This window comes from Halichoerus grypus, chromosome 6 (genome assembly GCF_964656455.1).
Source record: "Halichoerus grypus chromosome 6, mHalGry1.hap1.1, whole genome shotgun sequence".
Classification (NCBI taxonomy): domain Eukaryota; kingdom Metazoa; phylum Chordata; class Mammalia; order Carnivora; family Phocidae; genus Halichoerus; species Halichoerus grypus.
This window is the reverse complement of record NC_135717.1, coordinates 171,582,885-171,602,069: the sequence shown is the minus strand read 5'-3', so window position 1 is coordinate 171,602,069 and position 19,185 is coordinate 171,582,885. Positions and strand designations below refer to the sequence as shown.

Genomic DNA, 19,185 nt, shown 5'->3' with positions numbered 1-19,185 from the left:
ACTCAGTGCTAGGCATGGGGGCAGGGGAGATACAAAACGAATTGGTAGCTCAGGCCCAGCCCCGCCCTCCAGGAACTCCTGGTCCAGCGGGAGGGAAAAGACAGGTAAGCCACCAGCTGTGGTGCAGGCTAGTAGTGGGTGCAAAGGGCCTGGGGCCTGAGAGGAAGGAGAGGTGCGTCCATTGGGGGAAGCCAGGGAAGGCTCTGCAGGAGGTGCTCCTTGAGCTGGATGTGAAGGAGAATGAAGGTTTCTTGGGTAGCTTGGGAGAGAAGGGACAGTTCTTACAGGACACCTGTCCATAAACATGCGCACTGAGACTGATCTGAACCCCCCAATTCCCTGTGGCATCCTGCAATCTGCCCAGCTATAATGGGGAAGCCCAGGCCCCAACCCACTCCGAGGCTGCCAACAGGGGTCAGGCCTGGCCCACAGCTAGGAGAAAGCCAGAGGGTCAGGTGGCAGCAAGGGAAGGAAACCCACATTTCCTGGGTGCCCACCGTGCACCAGATACTGGGCTTACCTCCCCCTGATCGAAGGGCCTTCTGCTGGTAGCTCCAGTGATCCTTGCTAACGACAGGAAGGGCACCGACCACCCAAACAGCTGCGTAGTCTGGTACCAGATCTGGCTTTGCCCGGCCGTGCCCATCCCAGAAAACAAACTACAGAGCACTTGCTAAGTGCCAGATGCCCGGATGGAAGGGCAGGTAAAGTATAAAGCACACCGTCTGGAAAGGAAAACCAGAGAGTCTACCAGACAGTGGCCCTGGGCGAGCTGGGGGAAGTGGGCAAAGCACAACCATGCCCTCAATTCTGTCATTAAATGTGAGTGGCTTTTCCACTGGGCCAAGTCCTGCTCTGGGTGCAGGGGACTCGGCCATGACAGAAACAAAATCCCTGCCCTCGAAGGGCTCACCGTCCAGCCGGGAAACCAGGCGGCAGGGGCACTCTACAACATGAAGAAAAAGGAGCTTCAGTGGACCCATCCATCCATCCACCTGTGCATCGAGCCCTTAAGGGATTCCTTCAACGTTCTAGGCCCTAGCAATTAACAAAGGTGACAAAATCTCTCCTCTTCCAGAGTGTCTGTTCTGGTTGGAGGAGAGATATGACAAATAAATGCATAATGGAACACAGGAAGAATACATATAGTGAAGGAAAAAATAAGGTGATAGAGTGACAGGATGCTATAATTATATAGGGGACTCAGGGAAGGCCTTCTTGACAGTTGAACAGAGATCGAAATGATGGAGGAGCAAGCCGTGTGGGGAAAAGTGTTCGGGCAGAAGGAACAGTGAGTGCAAAGATCCTGAGATAGAGATTGATTGGTGTATTTGAGGAAGAGCAAGGAGGCCAGCGTGGACGGAGCAGAGTGGGCAGTGGGGAGAGTGGAGGATGGGCAGCTCAGAGAGATTAGCAGGGAAGACCATACATATGGTCTCGTCTGTGGGGCAAGGACTGTGGCTTCCCCCTAAGTAAGATGAGAAGTCACAGGAAGTGTTTTTTTTTTTTATAAAGATTTTATTTATTTATTTGACAGAGAGAGAGACAGCGAGAGAGGGAACACAAGCAGGGGGAGTGGGAGAGGGAGAAGCAGGCTTCCCGCGAAGAAGGGAGCCCAATGCGGGGCTCGATTCCAGCACCCTGGGATCATGACCTGAGCCAAAGGCAGACGCTTAACGACTGAGCCACCCAGGTGCCCCGTCACAGGAGGTTTTGAACAAAAAAGCAGCTCTGTGTCTGGCTTTGTCCTACATGAAAACGAGTCATCATTAAATAAACGCTATTTATTTAAGTTTCACCACAACCCCATCAGGCAGGAAAATAGTGCTCCAAGAGGCTAGGAAAGTTGTTCAAGGCCGCATAGTGATCCTGGAGCCTGGGTTCAAAGGGCGTGGGGAGATGGGCATTGGACAGCCTCGTTAACAATGTGCCAAGCTGGGGTGCCTGGGTGGCTCAGTCGGTTAAGCGTCTGACTTTGGTTATTTAGCAGAGGAGATTTCTTTTTTTTTTAAAGAGCTTTAATCGTTTATTTGAGACAGAGAGAGCAAGCACAAGTGGGGGGCAGGGCAGAGGGAGAGGGAGAGGGACAGAGAGAATCTCAAGCAGACTCCACATTCAACATGGAGCCCGTCACAGGGCTCGACACAGGACTCCATCCCACGACCCTGAGATCATGGCCTGAGCCGAAACCAAGAGTCAGACGCTTAACCAACTGAGCTACCCAGGGGCCCCTAAGCAGAGGAGATTTCTTTTTTTTTCTTTTTAAAGATTTTATTTATTTGACAGAGAGAGACACAGCAAGAGAGGGAACACAAGCAGGGGGAGTGGGAGCTGAAGGCAGATGCTTAATGACTGAGCTACCCAGGTGCCCCTAAGTAGAGGAGATTTCTTTTTTTTTTAATTATTTATTTTTTTTTTTTTTAAAGATTTTATTTATTTATTTGACAGAGAGAGAGATAGCGAGAGCAGGAACACAAGCAGGGGGAGTGGGAGAGGGAGAAGCAGGCTTCCCGCCGAGCAGGGAGCCCGATGTGGGACTCGATCCCAGGATCCTGGGATCATGACCTGAGCCGAAGGCAGACGCTTAACGACTGAGCCACCCAGGCGCCCTTTAATTTTTTAAAGATTTTATTTATTTATTTGACAGAGAGAGACACAGCGAGAGCAGGAACACAAACAGGGGGAGTGGGAGAGAGAGAGGCAGGCTTCCCGCCGAGCAGGGAGCCCGACGTGGGGCTCCATCCCAGGACCCTGGGATCATGACCTGAGCCGAAGGCAGACGCTTAACGACTGAGCCACCCAGGTGCTCCAGCAGAGATTTCTAAGCAAAGTATGGAATGTGTGGCATGGGTCCTCCTTACTGCTTATAGTAAAACAAGAGAAAAGAGATGAACTGAAGAAGGAATTGTTAAACAAAAGGAATCAGAACTTGAAGAACTGGAAAATGCTCAGCCTATCCTTATCGCAAAAAAATGAGGACATGTGTCCTGAAGAGAACACTAAGGATGTGGCTGAACAACCATTTGACAAGGAGATGAGTATGGGTATGAACCACATATCAACTCAGCTATCAGCAGAAGTCAGAAATAGAGATGGGATTATAGCAGCAGAAACACTACCAGTTAGAACCAGAGGGGACAGAGAAAACTGGATGACAGAATGCAGGAAAGCTGCTGGACTTCTTGGATTCTACAGGACTGGACCATAGAGCTCTTTGGAGGCAAACATGCTTTATCCTTCAAGAAAAGGGAAGTTTGACCCTGAGTCACAGATCATCAGAGCTGCCTTGATGGGGCCACCAATTCCTTTTCAGAGCTGTGGGGGGGGGGGGGGTGACCCACTGGCAGAGCTGTGGGGGGGTGTGCTGTACTCCGGTGGGCCAGCAAGGAGGAACAGCAAGTCAAAGATGATTCTCAAGCCTTTAAATCAAATGGAATTTGCCCCAGTGGGTTTTAGACTTGCTTGGGCCCGTCACTTCTCTCTTCTTTCTGAATGATCCCTTTTGGAATGGGAATGTCTATTCTTTGCCTGTCTCACCATTGATTTTTGGGAGCACATAACCTGTCTGGTTTCACAGGTTCACAGCTGGAGAGGAATTTACTCCGGATGAATCTGCCTCCAGTCTCGCCCAGACCTGATTTAGATATTTAGATGAGACTTGGGACTTTATAGTTGATGTGAACGAGTTAAGACTTTGGGGGCTGTTGGGATGGAATGAATGTATTTTGCATCTGATAAGAACATGAATTTGGGGGGGCAAGGGTCAGAATTTATACACTGAATGTTTGTGTCCCCCCAAAATCATATGTTGAAGCCCTAACCCTCTTTATGACTTTGGAAATAGGGCCTCAAAGGAGGTAATTAAGGTTAAATGAGGTCATAGGGTGGGGCCATAGTCTGATAGGGTTAGTGTTTTTATTTTTTAATTTTTTTTAAAGATTTTATTTATTCATTTGCTAGAGAGAGAGAGCATGGGTGAGAGAGAGTGAGCGAGAGTACAAGCAGGGGGAGCTGCAGGCAGAGGGAGAAGCAGGCTTCCCCACGAGCAGGAAGCCCGATGCGGGACTTGATCCCAGGACCCTGGGATCATGACCTCAGCCGAAGGCAGCCGCTTACCTGACTGAGCCACCCAGGCATCCCAGGGTTAGTGTTTTTATTAGAAGAGACACCAGAGAGCTCTCCCTCTCTCCCTGCCCACACAGGGAGGAAAGGTCACATGAGGCCACAACGAGAAGGCAGCCATCTGCAAGCCAGGAAGAGAGTTCCCATCAGAAACTGAATCTGCCAGCACCTTAATCCTGGCCTTCTAGCTTCCTGACCTGTGAGAAAATAAATTTCTGTTGTTTAAGCCACTCAGTCTATGGTAGTTTCTTTTTTTTTTTTTTTTTAAGATTTTTTTTTTTTTTTAATTTATTTGAGACAGAGAGAATGAGAGAGAGAGAGCACATGAGAGGGGGGAGGGTCAGAGGGAGAAGCAGGCTCCCTGCCGAGCAGGGAGCCCGATGCGGGACGCGATCCAGGGACTCCAGGATCATGACCTGAGCCGAAGGCAGTCGCTTAACCAACTGAGCCACCCAGGCGCCCAGTCTATGGTAGTTTCTTATAGCATCCCCAACAGACTGAGACAATGGTTAAAAGAGCATTTGTTCTCAGCTGAAGAGGGAGATGAGTTCCTTGAGGGTGAGGATAGGGGTGGGGCATGCTTGGTCACTGCACCTGGTGGAAGAGCAAGAAGCATGTAAATCAAACAAATCTTACCTCTTTTTAAAGAAAAAAGTGCAAGGAAAAAAAAAAAAGAAGAAAGGAAGGAAGGAAAAAAGTCCAAGGAGAAAACAGGCCCAAGACTCCCCCAGGATCCCGCTGCCAGGCGGGGCAGTCCCCTCTTCCCTACTCTAGGTCCATGTTCTTATAATTTGGGAATTGCAAGCTAGACTTACCTCAAATCTCAAATGGCTCTTCCCAGAAATATAGCCATGAATTAAGGAACCAGCAAGAAACAATTCCCTCAGCATGGCAGCACAGTATGGGACCACATACCCAGGTTCACAAGCAAGTTCAAATCCAAGCCCTGTTCCTTAGTAACTGTACACAAGTTGCTTCATTTCTCGTGTTTCACTTCCCTCATCTCTAAAACAGGGACACTGGTACCTCCTTCTTCTTTTTAAAAGATTTTATTTATTTACTTGATAGAGAGTGAGAGTGGGCCTGAGCGCGTGAATGGGGGAGGAGCAGAGGGAGAAGCAGAGCGGGGAGTCAAAGTCAAAGTCCCAACTCCAGGCTTGATCCCACCACCCCGAGAGCATGACCCCAGCCGAAATCAAGAGTCCCATGCCTAACCCACAGAGCCACCCAGGCGCCCCAAGAATACTAATACCTTCTTTACGGGGTTGTTGTGAAGATTCAATGAGATGCCAGGCCTGGAATAAGCACTTAATATCAACCATGACTATTGTAGGATCATTATGATTACTTAAAAAGAGGCGCAAAGAACATAAACAGGAAATCCACAGGAACTACGAGTCATGAAGAAAAGACACTCGAACTCACTGATAAAAGAACCACAGGATAAACAAGACGCCCCTTTGCCCCTCTGAGACTACTGTGATTGGCCAGCCTGGTTCATGCAGGCAGAGGCGTGGGCACTCTCCAATGCCACAAGGACACTGCGCGCGTGGACTGGCAGCATTTCCGTGAAGCAGTGTGGCAACATCCACCAAAAAGAGCAAGGCAGCCAGTCGCCCGTCATCCTCCCCAGCACAGCCCCCAGACTGTTCCCTTCCCAGTCATTCCGCTGAACCTGCACTGGACTCAGCCAATCATAATGGTCCTTTTACTTGCCGGTGATTGGACTAGGCAAGGGCACATGACATCATCCCGGCCAATGAGAGAGGAGGGGAAGTCTGCCAAGGGGTTTCTGGTTTTCTTCACACTTAAAAAAGGACCGAAGCCGTAATTCCTTTCCTGCCGCCGTATGACAGCGTGTAGTGGGACGCACGCACTGGCCATGGCGGGGCAGAGAGACAGACCAAAGCCGTTGAATGTGTCTGACCCCTAAATTAGCTGATCCTGGAACTGCTCTGCCTCATTTATCACGTGAAATTATAATAAACTCCCGTTTTGAGGTAGGAATTCGGTTACTTGCAGCCTAAAGCCTTCAACATGATAAAGCGCCCTTTCCTTTTGACCCAGAAACTTCACTTCCAAGAATTTAATCTACTAAAATCCTTGTACAAGGACTCAGTTGTATTTGTACAGGATGTATTTTTTTTTAAGAGTGAAAAACTAGAAGGAACTTTAATGTCCACCAGCAGAGAATTAATCCACTGAGGTATAGTATACCCTACCATGGAATGCAATGCAGCTATTCAATCTATTACATGCCTTGTCATGGAGATGCCGCCATTCATAGCTGAGAAAGAAAAAAAAGCAGCAGATTCCACAACATTCTGTGTTGTATGATCACATCTGTGTGCAGTGTGTGTTTACATCAAGAGGACGTTTGAAAGGTAGTCTCCAATCTAACTGGTTCTCTCTGGGGACTGGGATCTGCCAAGGGGCAACAGGACACAGAACACTTTCTGCTTTATGGACCTCAGCATGATTTGGATTTTTTTTTTTTTTTTAAGATTTATTTATTTATTTATTTGACAGAGAGAGAGACAGCGAGAGAGGGAACACAAGCAGGGGGAGTGGGAGAGGGAGAAGCAGGCTTCCCCGCGGAGCAGGGAGCCTGATGCGGGGCTCGATCCCAGGACCCTGGGATCATGACCTGAGCCGAAGGCAGACGCTTAACGACTGAGCCACCCAGGCGCCTCTGATTTGGATTTTTTGCACAGAGCAAGTATTAACCTTGTAATCTAAAATACAAAATGAGATGACTGACTTGAGGCCAACCTGGTAGGGCAGAGGCCAAGTGGGAACCAGAAGCCTGGTTTCAAACCCAGTGTTTCCAGGTCTGCCCAAGTGTCCATGGGCTGTTCTTCCAGGAGAAAGACCAAACCACTGACCTGAAAACCATGATGGAAGCATATTTTTTCTTTTTCTTTTTTTTCACTCACTTTTTTTTTTTTAAGATTTTATTTATTGGGCGCCTGGGTGGCTCAGTCGGTTAAGCGACTGCCTTCGGCTCAGGTCATGATCCTGGAGTCCCGGGATCGAGTCCCGCATCAGGCTCCCTGCTTGGCAGGGAGTCTGCTTCTCCCTCTGACCCTCCTCCCTCTCATGCTCTCTGTCTCTCATTCTCTCTCTCTCTCAAATAAATAAATAAAATCTTAAAAAAAAAAAAGATTTTATTTATTTATTTGACAGAGAGAGAGATAGCGAGAACAGGAACACAAGCAAGGGGAGTGGGAGAGGGAGAAGCAGGGGGAGTGGGAGAGGGAGAAGCAGGCTTCCCGCCGAGCAGGGAGCCCAATGCGGGGCTCGATCCCAGGACCCTGGGATCATGACCTGAGCTGAAGGCAGCCGCTTAACCGACTGAGCCACCCAGGCGCCCCTTTTCCCTCACTTTTGAGAAGAGTTTGATGATGACAGAATTTCAGAGATTCAGATCTTCATCAGACCAGGAAGGGACTGCACCAGCCTCTTCAAAATCTCAACGCCTAGGCCCCGTCCTTGGTACAGAGCAAGTGCCCCATTAATGGTGGTAAAAGAAATGGATCAATGAATCAATTCATCCAACCCAGGCATTATATAGATAAGAATGAATGAGTTGAATAAATTAAAAAAAAATGGACACTGAAATAATCAAGTAATAATAATAGTAACATTTGCTGAGGGGCTACCACGTGCCAGGGGCTAGCATGATCTCTCTCTCTTTTTGGCATGTCATGATCTCTTTATACATGATACCTTCCAGCACACCCTGTGAGATAGCCTATCATCCGAATTTTGCAGAGGAGAAAAGAGAGGCACAGAGAAGTTACGTGACTTCCCCAAGGTCACACAGCTGGCACATGGTAGAGCTCAGATTTAAATCCCATCAGCCTGGCCCCGGGGCCCACACACATCACCATCTCTGTTGCCCATTAAGCAATCAGACCCAGCCCTAGGACCCCTCAACCTGTCATCATGCTCAAGTCTCCCCCACCCCCAAATAATTCCCTCCCCTGATCCTGAATCCCCTTCTGAATAATGCACAACCTCTCCTCCTTTTCTTGGTCACATTTTGTGAAATAGTAGTCTACAGTCTCTACATCCTCACCTCCCCATACTCCATTCTCCCCATACTCCATGCTCCATCTCTACATACTCCAATCCCCAAATCTCAGCAGCCCCCCTTCCACTCCACCAAAGGTGATTGCCAAGGGTCCCCCCCCATCCCAGGGACCTCCTGGTTGCTGAGTCCAGCAGAGGGACAGTTTGTCACTCGCCTTTTTCGGGACTCTTGGCTGCAACTGCCAGGTCCTTCTCACACCTCTCTGATCGGTCCTGTTCTGTTAGGAGTTCTTCTTCCTCTGCCCAGGTCTCAAGACCAATGCGTCCGAGCTTCCGTTTAAGGGACAGTGCTCCTGCTCTCCTCACTCTGCATGCTCTCCCCAGATGAGCTCTTACGTTTCATGATCTCATGAGTCATGTCGATGACTCACAAATCTGTTCCTCCCGCCAGGCTTGCCCCCTCCCCAATATTTCATATTCATGTCTCTTACCCTCTGAGTGGTGCTACCTAGATGTCCAACACACAGGCTACTTAGGACCTCCATGCTTTTCCAAATCCTGGGCCCTCTACCTGGAATGCCCTCTCCTCACACACGCACCTACCCAACTCCTATTCATCTGTTAAGACCCAGCTCGGATGCCTCCGTGCCCAGAAAGTCCTCCCTGGTGCCCATCCCAGTTGGGTGCTCCTCCAACTTAACCGTATTCCAAACTTAACTCAGCAGCATCTCCCCTGCTCCTACTCCTCCTCCATTTCCCCCAAACTCCAGTCATAGCTCCAACTGCCATCCTGTTCTCAGTCCCCAGTTCCTTCCACCTTTACCTCTGAAACAGTTCTCCACTCTGCAGCTCCTCCCACCATCTCCATGACCACAGCTCCCAGGCCCTCAGCTTCTCCTGCCAACAGCCTCCAACAAGCCCCCTCCAATCTGCTGCCATTTGGTGGTCGAGGATATTTGTCCAACACATATATCAATGTCACTCCCCTGCTCAAAACCCTTCCAGGTGCACACATGCACACACACAGATGAATGCAGTTGTTGTTTTTTTTTTAAGGTGAAAACTGAGTAAGCTCTATAGGCTCTTAACGTACCAGTACCGATTTTCTGGTTTTGATACCCCTATATACCATCATCAGGGGAAGCTGCGTAAAGGGAACTCTACTATTTTTGCTACTTCCTGTGGAAAAAAGTTGAAAAACAAACAAAACCTTCGTGACACCCACTACCAGAAGGACAAAGGCCAAGCTGCTCATCCCGGACACACAGTACTGTAGGGAGTGCCTGGCCTCCCCTCCAGCCCCATGGCTGGCCTGGAAGCTTACCCGCTGACAATGTCAGACCCAAGCCCCCCGCTCTGTCTGGAACAACCCTCACACCCACTGCTTCCTTCCCACCCCAGCTAGCGCCCAGTGCTTCTTTAAAGCCCAGCTGAGGTGGCTTCTCTAGCAGGAAGACTCTTGCCCCAACCCCCAGCCTAACGCAGCACCCGAAGCTCACCACAACCATTGCGCTTACCCTAGTTAACCAACAGTGTGTGCTTATGTCCCCATCTCTCCCTAAACTATGAGCCCCGTGAAGGAAGAAGCTGCACCCGATTCATCTCTGGGCCGCACACAGGAGCAGTGAAGATGCTGATTTCAATCCTTTATTAAGGTTTTTCTCTTACCTGGTAAGAATTTTAAATAGAATACTTAATTCTCTGGGCCCCTCGGTGGCGCAGTCAGTTAAGCGTCCGACTCTTGGTTTCAGCTCAGGTCATGATCTCAGGGTTGTGAGATGGAACCCTGCACCGGGCTCTGAGCTCGGCAAGGAGTCTGCTAACATTTCTCTCTCCCTCTGCCCCTCCCCATTCTCTCTCTCTCTCTCAAATTAATAAATAAATCTTTAAAAAATTTCACAACACCCCATAAGAAGGTACTATTATCATCCCCATTTTACAGATGAGGAGACCAAGGCACAAGGAGGTAAACTAACCTCCAAGGGCCACACAGGTTGTAAGTGACAGAGTGGGAACTTGAACCCTGGCAGCTGGGCTCTGGAGCCCACACACTCTCACCTCCCAACTCAGAGGTGCTTCCTCCCCCATCCCCACAGGCTGCCTCCAACCTCATCCCCCACTCCACCTGCCTGGCCCTCCCGTACCCCAGGATTCATGGAAAAGGAGCAGTCGGTCCAGACTGCAGACTTGCCACACACCGCGTGAACACTACCTGAGGTTACGTCATCTCCAAAGATGCCTGACACTTCTCCTGACTCGCCAGGCCCTCACAGCTCGCTCAGAGACCAGCAAAGGTTCCATTCCACCGTCCTCGACCTCACTAGTCAGAATTCCAGGTCAGCATTGATCCCTTCCCCAGAGGCTTGGTGCACCCTGTCTGTCCACCTGAGGACCCTCTGCTCCAAGGAGGTCGAGGAGGGGTCTGGGCTCATTTCTGGAGCTTATGTGTTGGGTGTCATGTACCTTTTATGGCAAGGGTTTTGAACCTGGGGCCCACGGCGAGAATTCAGGGGGCCATGAACTGGGATGGGAAAAAACATTTACAAGTTCTTTTCACGAACCCCTAGCTGGCATTTAGCATTCCCTTCAATTCCGAATGCAGGCAATACGCCGCAGTGGTGCCGCGCTAGAAATCGCAGCTCTTTCCCTGTCACATTTCAGCTACTGTCGGCACAACAAAATACTGTTCCCGCTCGTCACAACTTCAAAATTATGGTGCTTAGATTAGACTCACTGCCAGATCTTGTTTTACAGTGAGTGCATTGATAGAAGAGCCCGGCTACAGTTCAGGAGAACTGGCTTCCTTTGCAATCCTGTGTATTTTACTTTATGCAATTAAAAACAGGATTCTGAGGGCACCTGGGTGGCTCAGTTGGTGAAGTGTCCAACTCTTGATTTCGGCTCCTCCAAGGATCGAGCCCCTTGTCGGGCTCTGTGCTCAGCGGGGAGTCTGTTTCTCCCTCTGCCCCTCCCCCTGCTCATGCTCGCTCTCTCTCTCTCAAATAAATAAATGAAATCTTTTAAATAAATAAAAAATAAAAACAGTATTCTGAAAAGGTGTTCATGGGCTCCCTCAGCCTGCCCAACGGGTCTGCAATGCAGAGACGATTTAGAAGCCCTGTCCTAAGGAATCATGTTTATCCCTACCACAATCTCAAAGGCAGGTGCTATTATCCCCACTCCCCACTCTCCACAGAAAAGCTAGGCTTGGAAAAAAAAGTCTTAAACAGGGATGCCTGGGTGGCTCAGTCGTTAAGTGTCTGCCTTCAGCTCAGGTCATGATCCCAGGGTCCTGGGATCGAGCCCCGCATCGGGCTCCCTGCTCCCCGCGAGCCTGCTTCTCCCACTCCCACTGCTTGTGTTCCCTCTCGCTGTCTCTCTCTGTCAAATAAATAAGTAAAATCTTTAAAAAAAAAAAAAGTCTTAAACAGAAGTGCGGCTTGGGGAGTCTCTGACCTGCCCAAGGCTACCCAGCAGCTGAGGAAGAAAGCTAGCGGTACTAACACTGCGTCAGGCTCCCCCAGAAACCACCTCAAGGAATGACCTCAAGAAATGGACCGCCCACAGGCCTCAGCAACTTGCAGTGTGTTTTCTTTTAGCTACCTTGAACAGAAACCAAAGTTCAGGAAACTTCCCTCAGGCCTCCCCCAAGGCCCCACTCTAAGCCAAACCAATCGGCAGAGCATAACCCCTCCCCACCTGCAGAGCTCCGGTTACAAAGCGCTTTTTTGTCTTCCGCTCACGGCTACTTGGGGGCCACACTGCATGGGAAGGGTTCAAACCCACAACTCTGTCTCCAGGGGTCCGGGAGACCTGGTTCCAATCCCAGCACAGCCCCGCCCTAGCTTTGAGGGCACCTCTCTGAGCCTCGGTTTTGTCATTTGGGAGATGGAGCTAATCATATACCCACCCTGCAAGACGATTTTGAAAATGTACACAGCATGCCCTTGACCCCCGTATCCAAGAGGAGATCAAACATTTGTGTTTCTCCTGCAGCCATACTGTTATACAGCACCTGGCTACTTACAAAATTACCCCGTAAGTGCTTTCTGATCAGTCAACACCAATTCCTTTTCAGTTTCTATCTATCTAGGCTGTTCTTTTTTGGCAAGAGCTCTTCCGGACACCCCGCTACTATTACTCATTTATTCAACAAATAACCACAGAGCACCTTTATGTGCCAGGGGCTCTGCTACATGATGGGGGAGCGAGGTTAATAGAGTCCCTGACCTTGTGGGACATGAGGTCCAGGCGTGGGAAGACAAACAGGCCAATGTTAAATGCACATGACAAGTAAAGCTACAGAGAAGAGTTACAAGCAAACTGAAATCGGAAATGTGGCAGGGAGTGATGGCCCTTCGGGGAGGCGGCATTTAAGAGAAACAAGAAGGAGCCCGCCATGGGAACGTAGAAGGTAGGTAAGCGTGCACCAGCAGAGGGTCCAGCAAAGGTAATGGCCCTGAGGTGGGAACAAACTCGGCATGTTCGAGGAAAAGACAGAAGGCCAGTGTGACTACAGCACTGGAAGTGAGGGCAAGCCGAGTAGGAAGCAAGTTTCGACGGGACGGGTAAGGCTGGTTAGAAAGCTACCTGCAGGCCAGACTGGGGAGCCAGCACTGCATTGCATTCTGTGTGTGTCAGGAAGCCACTGGAAGCTTTTCAGCAGAGGAGTGACAAAGTCCCATTTAAATCTTGAGAAGATCCGTCAGGCTGCTGCATTGAGGGTAGATTAAAAGAGGGGAAGCTGGGAGAAGTGTTAGCAAGCTACTGCAGTGGTCTGGGCCCAGATCAAGGTAGGCAGTGGAGAAGATTCAGGAACATTCTGGAGGTTATGGCTACCATAAGCATGCTGTCACACCAGTGGTCTTTATAGTTTTCAAATTCTCTTCATTTGAGTCTCACAGCACACCCAGGGAAGATGGGACTGAATCAGTGAGGCCATTTCACAGAACAAGAGACTGAGGCCAAGAGTGACAATATGATTGTGCCCCAGAACACGCAGCTAGTGTGTGCTGGAGCTGGGAATGAAACTGAGGACTTTGGACTCCCTGCCCTAAGTTCCTCTGCCTGCAGGCAGACAGGGCATGACACCGAATGCTCCAGAGAACAAAAGCATAGATGAACCTCTGTAAACCCCAGCAGGGTCAGCCTCAACCTCCCCTGCAGCCCTCACAGCAAGTGATCAATGGATGCTCGCTGGCTGTCCCCAGCACTTCGGAAGACATGGCTCTCAGTCCCAGGGAATGTGGGACCTTCCCTTTCCAAGTCACAGTGTGGACAGGGTAGGAAGAGCTGGAGGGCGGGTGACCCCTCCACTTTCTTCTTCTGCAAAACAGGGACTTCTTGCCTTTTAAAGGAGTGTCAAGAGGATTCATGAGAATACGGGCCAAAGCACAATACAAATGATAGATAATTGAGATTTCCAGAGAGATAAGAGCTTCATGGAGACTAAAAGAACTCGTGGGGCGCCTGGCTGGCTCAGTCGGTAGAGCACGCGACCCCTGATCTCGGAGTCGTGAGTTTGAGCCCCACATTGGACGCAGAGATGACTGACTGACTAAACAAAATACCTTGAAGGCACCTCTCTTGCAGAGCGGCAAAGACCTTGGGCTCGGGAATGCAAAATGCCTGGCCCCCTCTGACCCCCTGAGTCCCGGCTCCACCACAGGCTGGTGATCTTGGACCCTGTCTCCTCATCTGCAAGATGGGGCTGCTAAAACTCGTTCCTGCCTCAGAGAGTTGTTGAGTGGATTCAGGCAGAGAAGGCCCAGAAAGTGCCAAGCACAGGGCCGGCACACGGCAGCCTTAAGTACGTGGTGGCTGGTGCCCCGAACGGCCACTGCTGCCACCAAGCTCGGGGTGGGGGCCCGGGACCCGCGGCTGGACTGAAGTCGGCCACAGCCAGCTTCTGAACGCAGCAGTGGCCCCCGCAGCCTGACGGGGAAACGGTGCTCACACCCCTGCAGAAGCCATCAGGGCGCTAGCCGAGAAACAGACTTCCTAGGGAAATAAATAAGGCAGGAAGGAGCCCCGTAGCTGGTGATGACAGAGAAAGGAAAGCGAGCCCGTTTTCTGTGGGCCATTAAACATGATGAAAGGAGCTGGCTTCTGTGGGGGCTCCTGGGAGCTGACACGTAGCAGTCACTTCATCAGCCCAGGCTGAGGCTCCTGAGGCTCCGGCTTCGGCTTGCAGCCAGACTTCCTCAGAGGACACCTCCACCTCTGCCACCTGAAGTTACCACTGCCCGCCTGGTCACTCCCTCCGCCCCGTCCTTCCCAGTCCCTAGTCCCACGCGGAGCCAACTCAAGAGCCAGGCTGCCTGGCTCTGCTCTCCAGCTCTGCCACTTAACCTCCCTTGACAGTTTCTTCATCTGTAAAATGGGGACAATTACAGTGCTTCCCTGTACGGCTGCTGTGAAGGTTAAGGAAGCTCATCTAGGAAAAAAGCACTCACAACAGGGCCGGGCTATAGGAAATGCTGGCTTGGGTAACGGCTACATGATTAAAAATTTTAAAACCCCTCCACGTGTAGTTCCTCTCATCTGACTCTCCTGCCCTGATTCCCGGGCACTGGGCTTCTCCCCACAGGTCACCATCACACACCATCAAACCGCAGGGCTTATTTTTAGAAAGGGAAATTTGGGGCCAGAGAGCCCAAGGGACGTGAACTCATGCCTGTCCCCCACTCGTGGCAGGACCAGATGACCTGCCGCTTCCTTCTTCACACTGCCCTGCCTTTGCCCGGCTCACTGCCTCTCCTCAGGATGCCTTCTCTGGCCTTTCTGAACCCACCTCCCAAATGTTCAAATGGCACTTCTAGGAAGACCTTCACCCCAGAGACAAAAAAAAAAACAAACCACCCTTCCTCCCCTACACTGGAGTATAATTCAATATGACAACACGTTGGCTGAATGTGTCCTCCCGGCACCTCCACTGGGGCCTGGGGCACAGGAGGTGAATCAGACCCAGTGTCTGCCCTTGGGAAGCTCAGGTTAATCACCCATATCGTTCTCCTTTCCAAAGGACAAGCTCCTTCAAGATGTCGAGCGAGGCACCCTTAGGCACTGAGGAAGTGAACTTAGATTCCACACTCAGAGCCCAGTCCTCCTTCACCACCATTCTGCCTTCTCCAGGCATGCTTCCAGAAATCTCCTAAGTCCTTTCACTGGGCCAGCCCCGTGAGGCCCTGGGATATAAGGGAGTTCAGTAAAACTCCCCCACCCCCATTGCATTTACCAAATCAGACTGTCCTGGTCTCTGTTCTTTGTCTACACATTTGAAATGGAGGTGAGCCAATTCTGACACCAATCCTGATGTAGTACACTCAACAGTCACATACGCCTGGGTTCCAATCCAGCTGGCTGACATCGGGCCAGCCACATGAATCCTGCATTCCTCAGTTTTTCCATCTGTGAAATGGAGATAAAAATGCCCACCCCCCTCATGGAACCACTGTAAGAGTCAGAATATCCGTCAGCCTCCCGGCACAGAAGCAACTATGGCCAGCCCAGGAATTCCTTTCCTCTTCTCTCCCCCAGCCAAACCTCCCCATTCTGTCAAGCTCAAGATCCACTTGCCGGAGGAAGCCTTTTCTAACTTTTCCAGGTTACCCTAAGAGCTCTCTCTTCTGCTCCCTCCCACTGCATTGACTCCAGTACTGAGCATGTCTTGGTCCTCTCATGGGTTCTACTAGAGTTGACTTTCTCTTCCCAGCCAGAATCTAGGTGACAAACTCAACCCCAAGCCTGCCCCACAGCATCTCACCATGCTCATAGAAGGCGTTCAAAATCTAACTTGCTAAGGCGGCCCAGGCCTCTGGGAAAGGCTGAAGATTTGGAGTCTGAAAACTAAGTGGGAATCCTAGCTCTGCTATGTGACTTTCCAGGGGGACACTCGATTCTAGAAGCCTCAGGTTTCTCATCTGGAAAATGAGGATTGAATAATGTCTACCTGACATGGTTGCTATGGAGCGCAGATGAGCCGGCATATGTGAAAGCCCTTTTGTTATACACTAAAAAGTTCTATTTAAGGGATTATTATTTTCAGAGTCTCAAATCCAAACCTACTGACACCTTAACTTTCTTATACCTAGAGACTAGCTCATCCCACAGAGCTTCTTAGCCCCCAATAATCCACCCACACCCGCATTCTTAATTGTCCATCCCAAACAAAAAGCCAACAGCCTAGAATTCACAGCCTCCATGGAACACAAACCTGGTTCCAGCTCAGGAACCACAAAATCTCTCTCCCATCCTCAGATCTCATCCCTCCTCAACACAGGTTTCTCCTTCCCAGCTTAAGGTACCCCACGCCTCAAACCTGCCACAGTAGCATTTTGGCCAGGCATCATTCCTCCCTCGCAGTCCAATTTCTACGGGAAGTCCAAATGGGGAAAGAAGACTTTGGTGGGTATGGTTGTATGTGGAGAGAGGGACAGTAGTAGTCTTGGTAGTAGAAGTAAAGATTCCGCTGGAATTTTGTGTCCAACAGTTGCTAAATGTACTATAATTATCCCATTTGTGTGAAAATCCAAGGATCTGCATTCTGCTATTTTCATGCGACTGGATGAATTGCAGATGCTGAGGAAAATGGTAAGAAGTTGGGGTTCAAAATCTAGTACCTAGACACCAAAGTCTCTGTGAGCAACCCCAGAGAACTGAAATCCCCGGCAAAGCTGCTATGGGCCCCCAGTCCCCCAGTCCAGGCCCAGCCCCCTTCTCCAGCCCCAGACTCCCCAGCCCCCTTTCCTGGCCCCAGGCCCTACTCTTCCCCATTGATGCCATGTTGGCACCACAGCCATCAGGGGCAGAGGGAACGTTTCGACGTTTTTTTGTTTTTTTTTTTTCCTCCTGGGAAAACTGCTTTGTCTCTGTGAAAGAGCCCCAAACCAGGCACCTTATAAACATCCGAGCCAGAGAGATTTTAAAGGGAAAGAGGGGAAAGGAGGGAGCAGGCCCGGGGAGGGAAGGTGGGGGAGTCCCTGAGACCCGCTGACGGTGGGAGGAGGGTCCGAGGCCTGGGTCAGTGACTCCGGGGCGCCGATCTCCGGGGGGCGCCCCCCAGGCGCTGGAGCTGCCCTCCCCCCACCCCAGTCCCCGCGCGCTCCCAGCCCCGCGACCCGCCCCGCTCAGGCCTCGGAGCCCAGGGATGGATCTCGCGACCGGAAATGCCCCCCTGCCCAGACCGCGCCCCCCTTTCCTGCCGCCCCCTCCCCCCGGGCCGGGCCGCAGGCCCCGGATCCCCGGGCTTGCGTGGCCGCCGCAGCCGGCACAGGCGACCCGTCGGCGGCCGCGGTCCTCGGCCCTTGCTGCGGTCCCTTCAACTCTTGGCGCTGCGGGGCCAAGGCGCACACAAAAGGAAGGGGCGCGCTGCCAGAGACGCCCCTGCCAGCCCCCTCGACCCCCTTCGCGGGGGCCGGCAAAGCATCCGCGCACCCCAAAGCTCCGGACGCCGAGGCGGGAGCCCCCCACGGAAGAAAATTCCGAGGCACCCCCCTGGGAGCTGCAGGGGCGGCCAAATCACCCAGCGGCAGGTGCCCCCGGCCGCACAACTTTGAAACTTTGGGGCAGGGAACGGGGACCGGGAGGGGGAGCCCCCAAAAGGAGGAAATGAGGATTTGGCGGCTCTTTCTTTATTTCTGCAAAATGCACTTTGCGGGTGGCCCCGCGCAGCTCCGGCCTGGCCAGGGCTCCCCGCGCCTCCTCCCGGCCCGGCGCGGCCCCCGGGCGCCCCTGAGCCCTCCCGCGCCGGCCGCCGGGACCCAGTCGGGCCCCGGCCTCTGCCCCGCCGGGCTCGGGCCGCGCGCAGCACTCACCTCGGCCGGGCTGCGCTCCCCGCGGGCCTGCGCCGAGCCCGATAAATGGTATGCTATGACTAGAGGTATGATTACGTTATTATTATTAGTAATAATAAGAGTAAATGCTATTTAATTACGGGCGGCCGCATCCTGCTCCCGGCGCCGCCGCCCCGGCAGCTCGGTCCATGTGGCTCCGGAGCGCTTTACTTTCATTTCCAGCCCCCTCGGCCGGCCGCTCGCGGCAGCACCCGCTGGAGGCACCGTCTCCCTGCAGCTCTTCCTCCTCGGGTCCTAGAGCGCGGCTTCCCTCGCCTCGCGCCCGGGGTGGGCGGCGCGGGCTGCGCACCTGGGGGCGGGGAAGTCCCCCTGCCCCGCGGAAAGCTCATGCCTGGAATCCACCTTTATTTTCTTGAAACGTGGCCTTCCCTTTTAGGGCTTTTTCGTTGGGCAGGTCTGTATTTCTGGGCTGATGCTGGTCGAACTCAGCGCCTCGGCCCTTCCCCATAGGTGTAAAAAGCCCCCGCGTTGCCAGGTGCTTTCAGAGAGGGCTCCCCCCAAACCCCAGCTGCTTTGTGCCCTTTTCACCGACGAGGACTGGAGGCTCAGAGAGGCATCAGACCCTCAGTCGGCTGGTGTTTTATGTTGGAGATCTTTCCCGAAAGGATTTGAGGCTACTTAGACGACCCAGTAGGAAAAGGGAGATGAACCAGAGAGATGGGCTGTAAGACATCCCTGGGCACTGCCTCAGAGCGGGTGGGGCCCAGACTGGATTTGAATCCAGAGCCGCTGATTCCAAATACAGTGTTATCCTCGCTACCACCGCCTGCACTGATTCCACAGGACTCCCACACCCCGTGAGAGTTCTCTCAAATGTCCTTCTTTCCCCCTCCTAATTTCGTACACACACACATATGCACTTGTATCTATACACACACGTACTTACAGGTGTGTACGTATTTATAACACGTACATATGTGTGTGTTTAATTTATTGAGGATCAGCTGTGAGCCCGGCGGGCTTTATAAATGTTATCTCTTCCCCACACCTTTGCGCCAGAGACATCTTAGGAGCTGGGGGTATATTGGTGGGACAAATTTTTTTTTTCTTTTAAGATTTTATTTATTTAGGGGCACCTGGGTGGCTCAGTCGTTAGGCGTCTGCCTTTGGCTCAGGTCATGATCCCGGGGTCCTGGAATCGAGCCCCGCATCGGGCTCCTTGCTTGGCGGGAAG

General features: G+C 51.7%; 1 protein-coding gene across 3 annotated transcripts in view; it reads right to left on the bottom strand.

Moving 5' to 3' along the window:
• Window positions 1-18,253, bottom strand: part of ZC3H7B (zinc finger CCCH-type containing 7B) — a 56,054-nt gene extending 37,801 nt beyond the window's left edge. The window contains exon 1 of one of the 3 annotated variants that reach the window (XM_036072619.2): window positions 18,092-18,253. In XM_036072619.2, the coding sequence (XP_035928512.1) occupies window positions 18,092-18,103 (12 nt within the window). In that variant the 5' untranslated portion in view covers window positions 18,104-18,253. Of the gene's footprint in view, window positions 1-5,374; window positions 5,763-17,972 lie in introns of those variants that run through there. The other 2 variants (XM_036072620.2, XM_078076679.1) reach the window with 2 other exon arrangements.
• Between the last annotated feature and the right edge of the window lie 932 nt (window positions 18,254-19,185).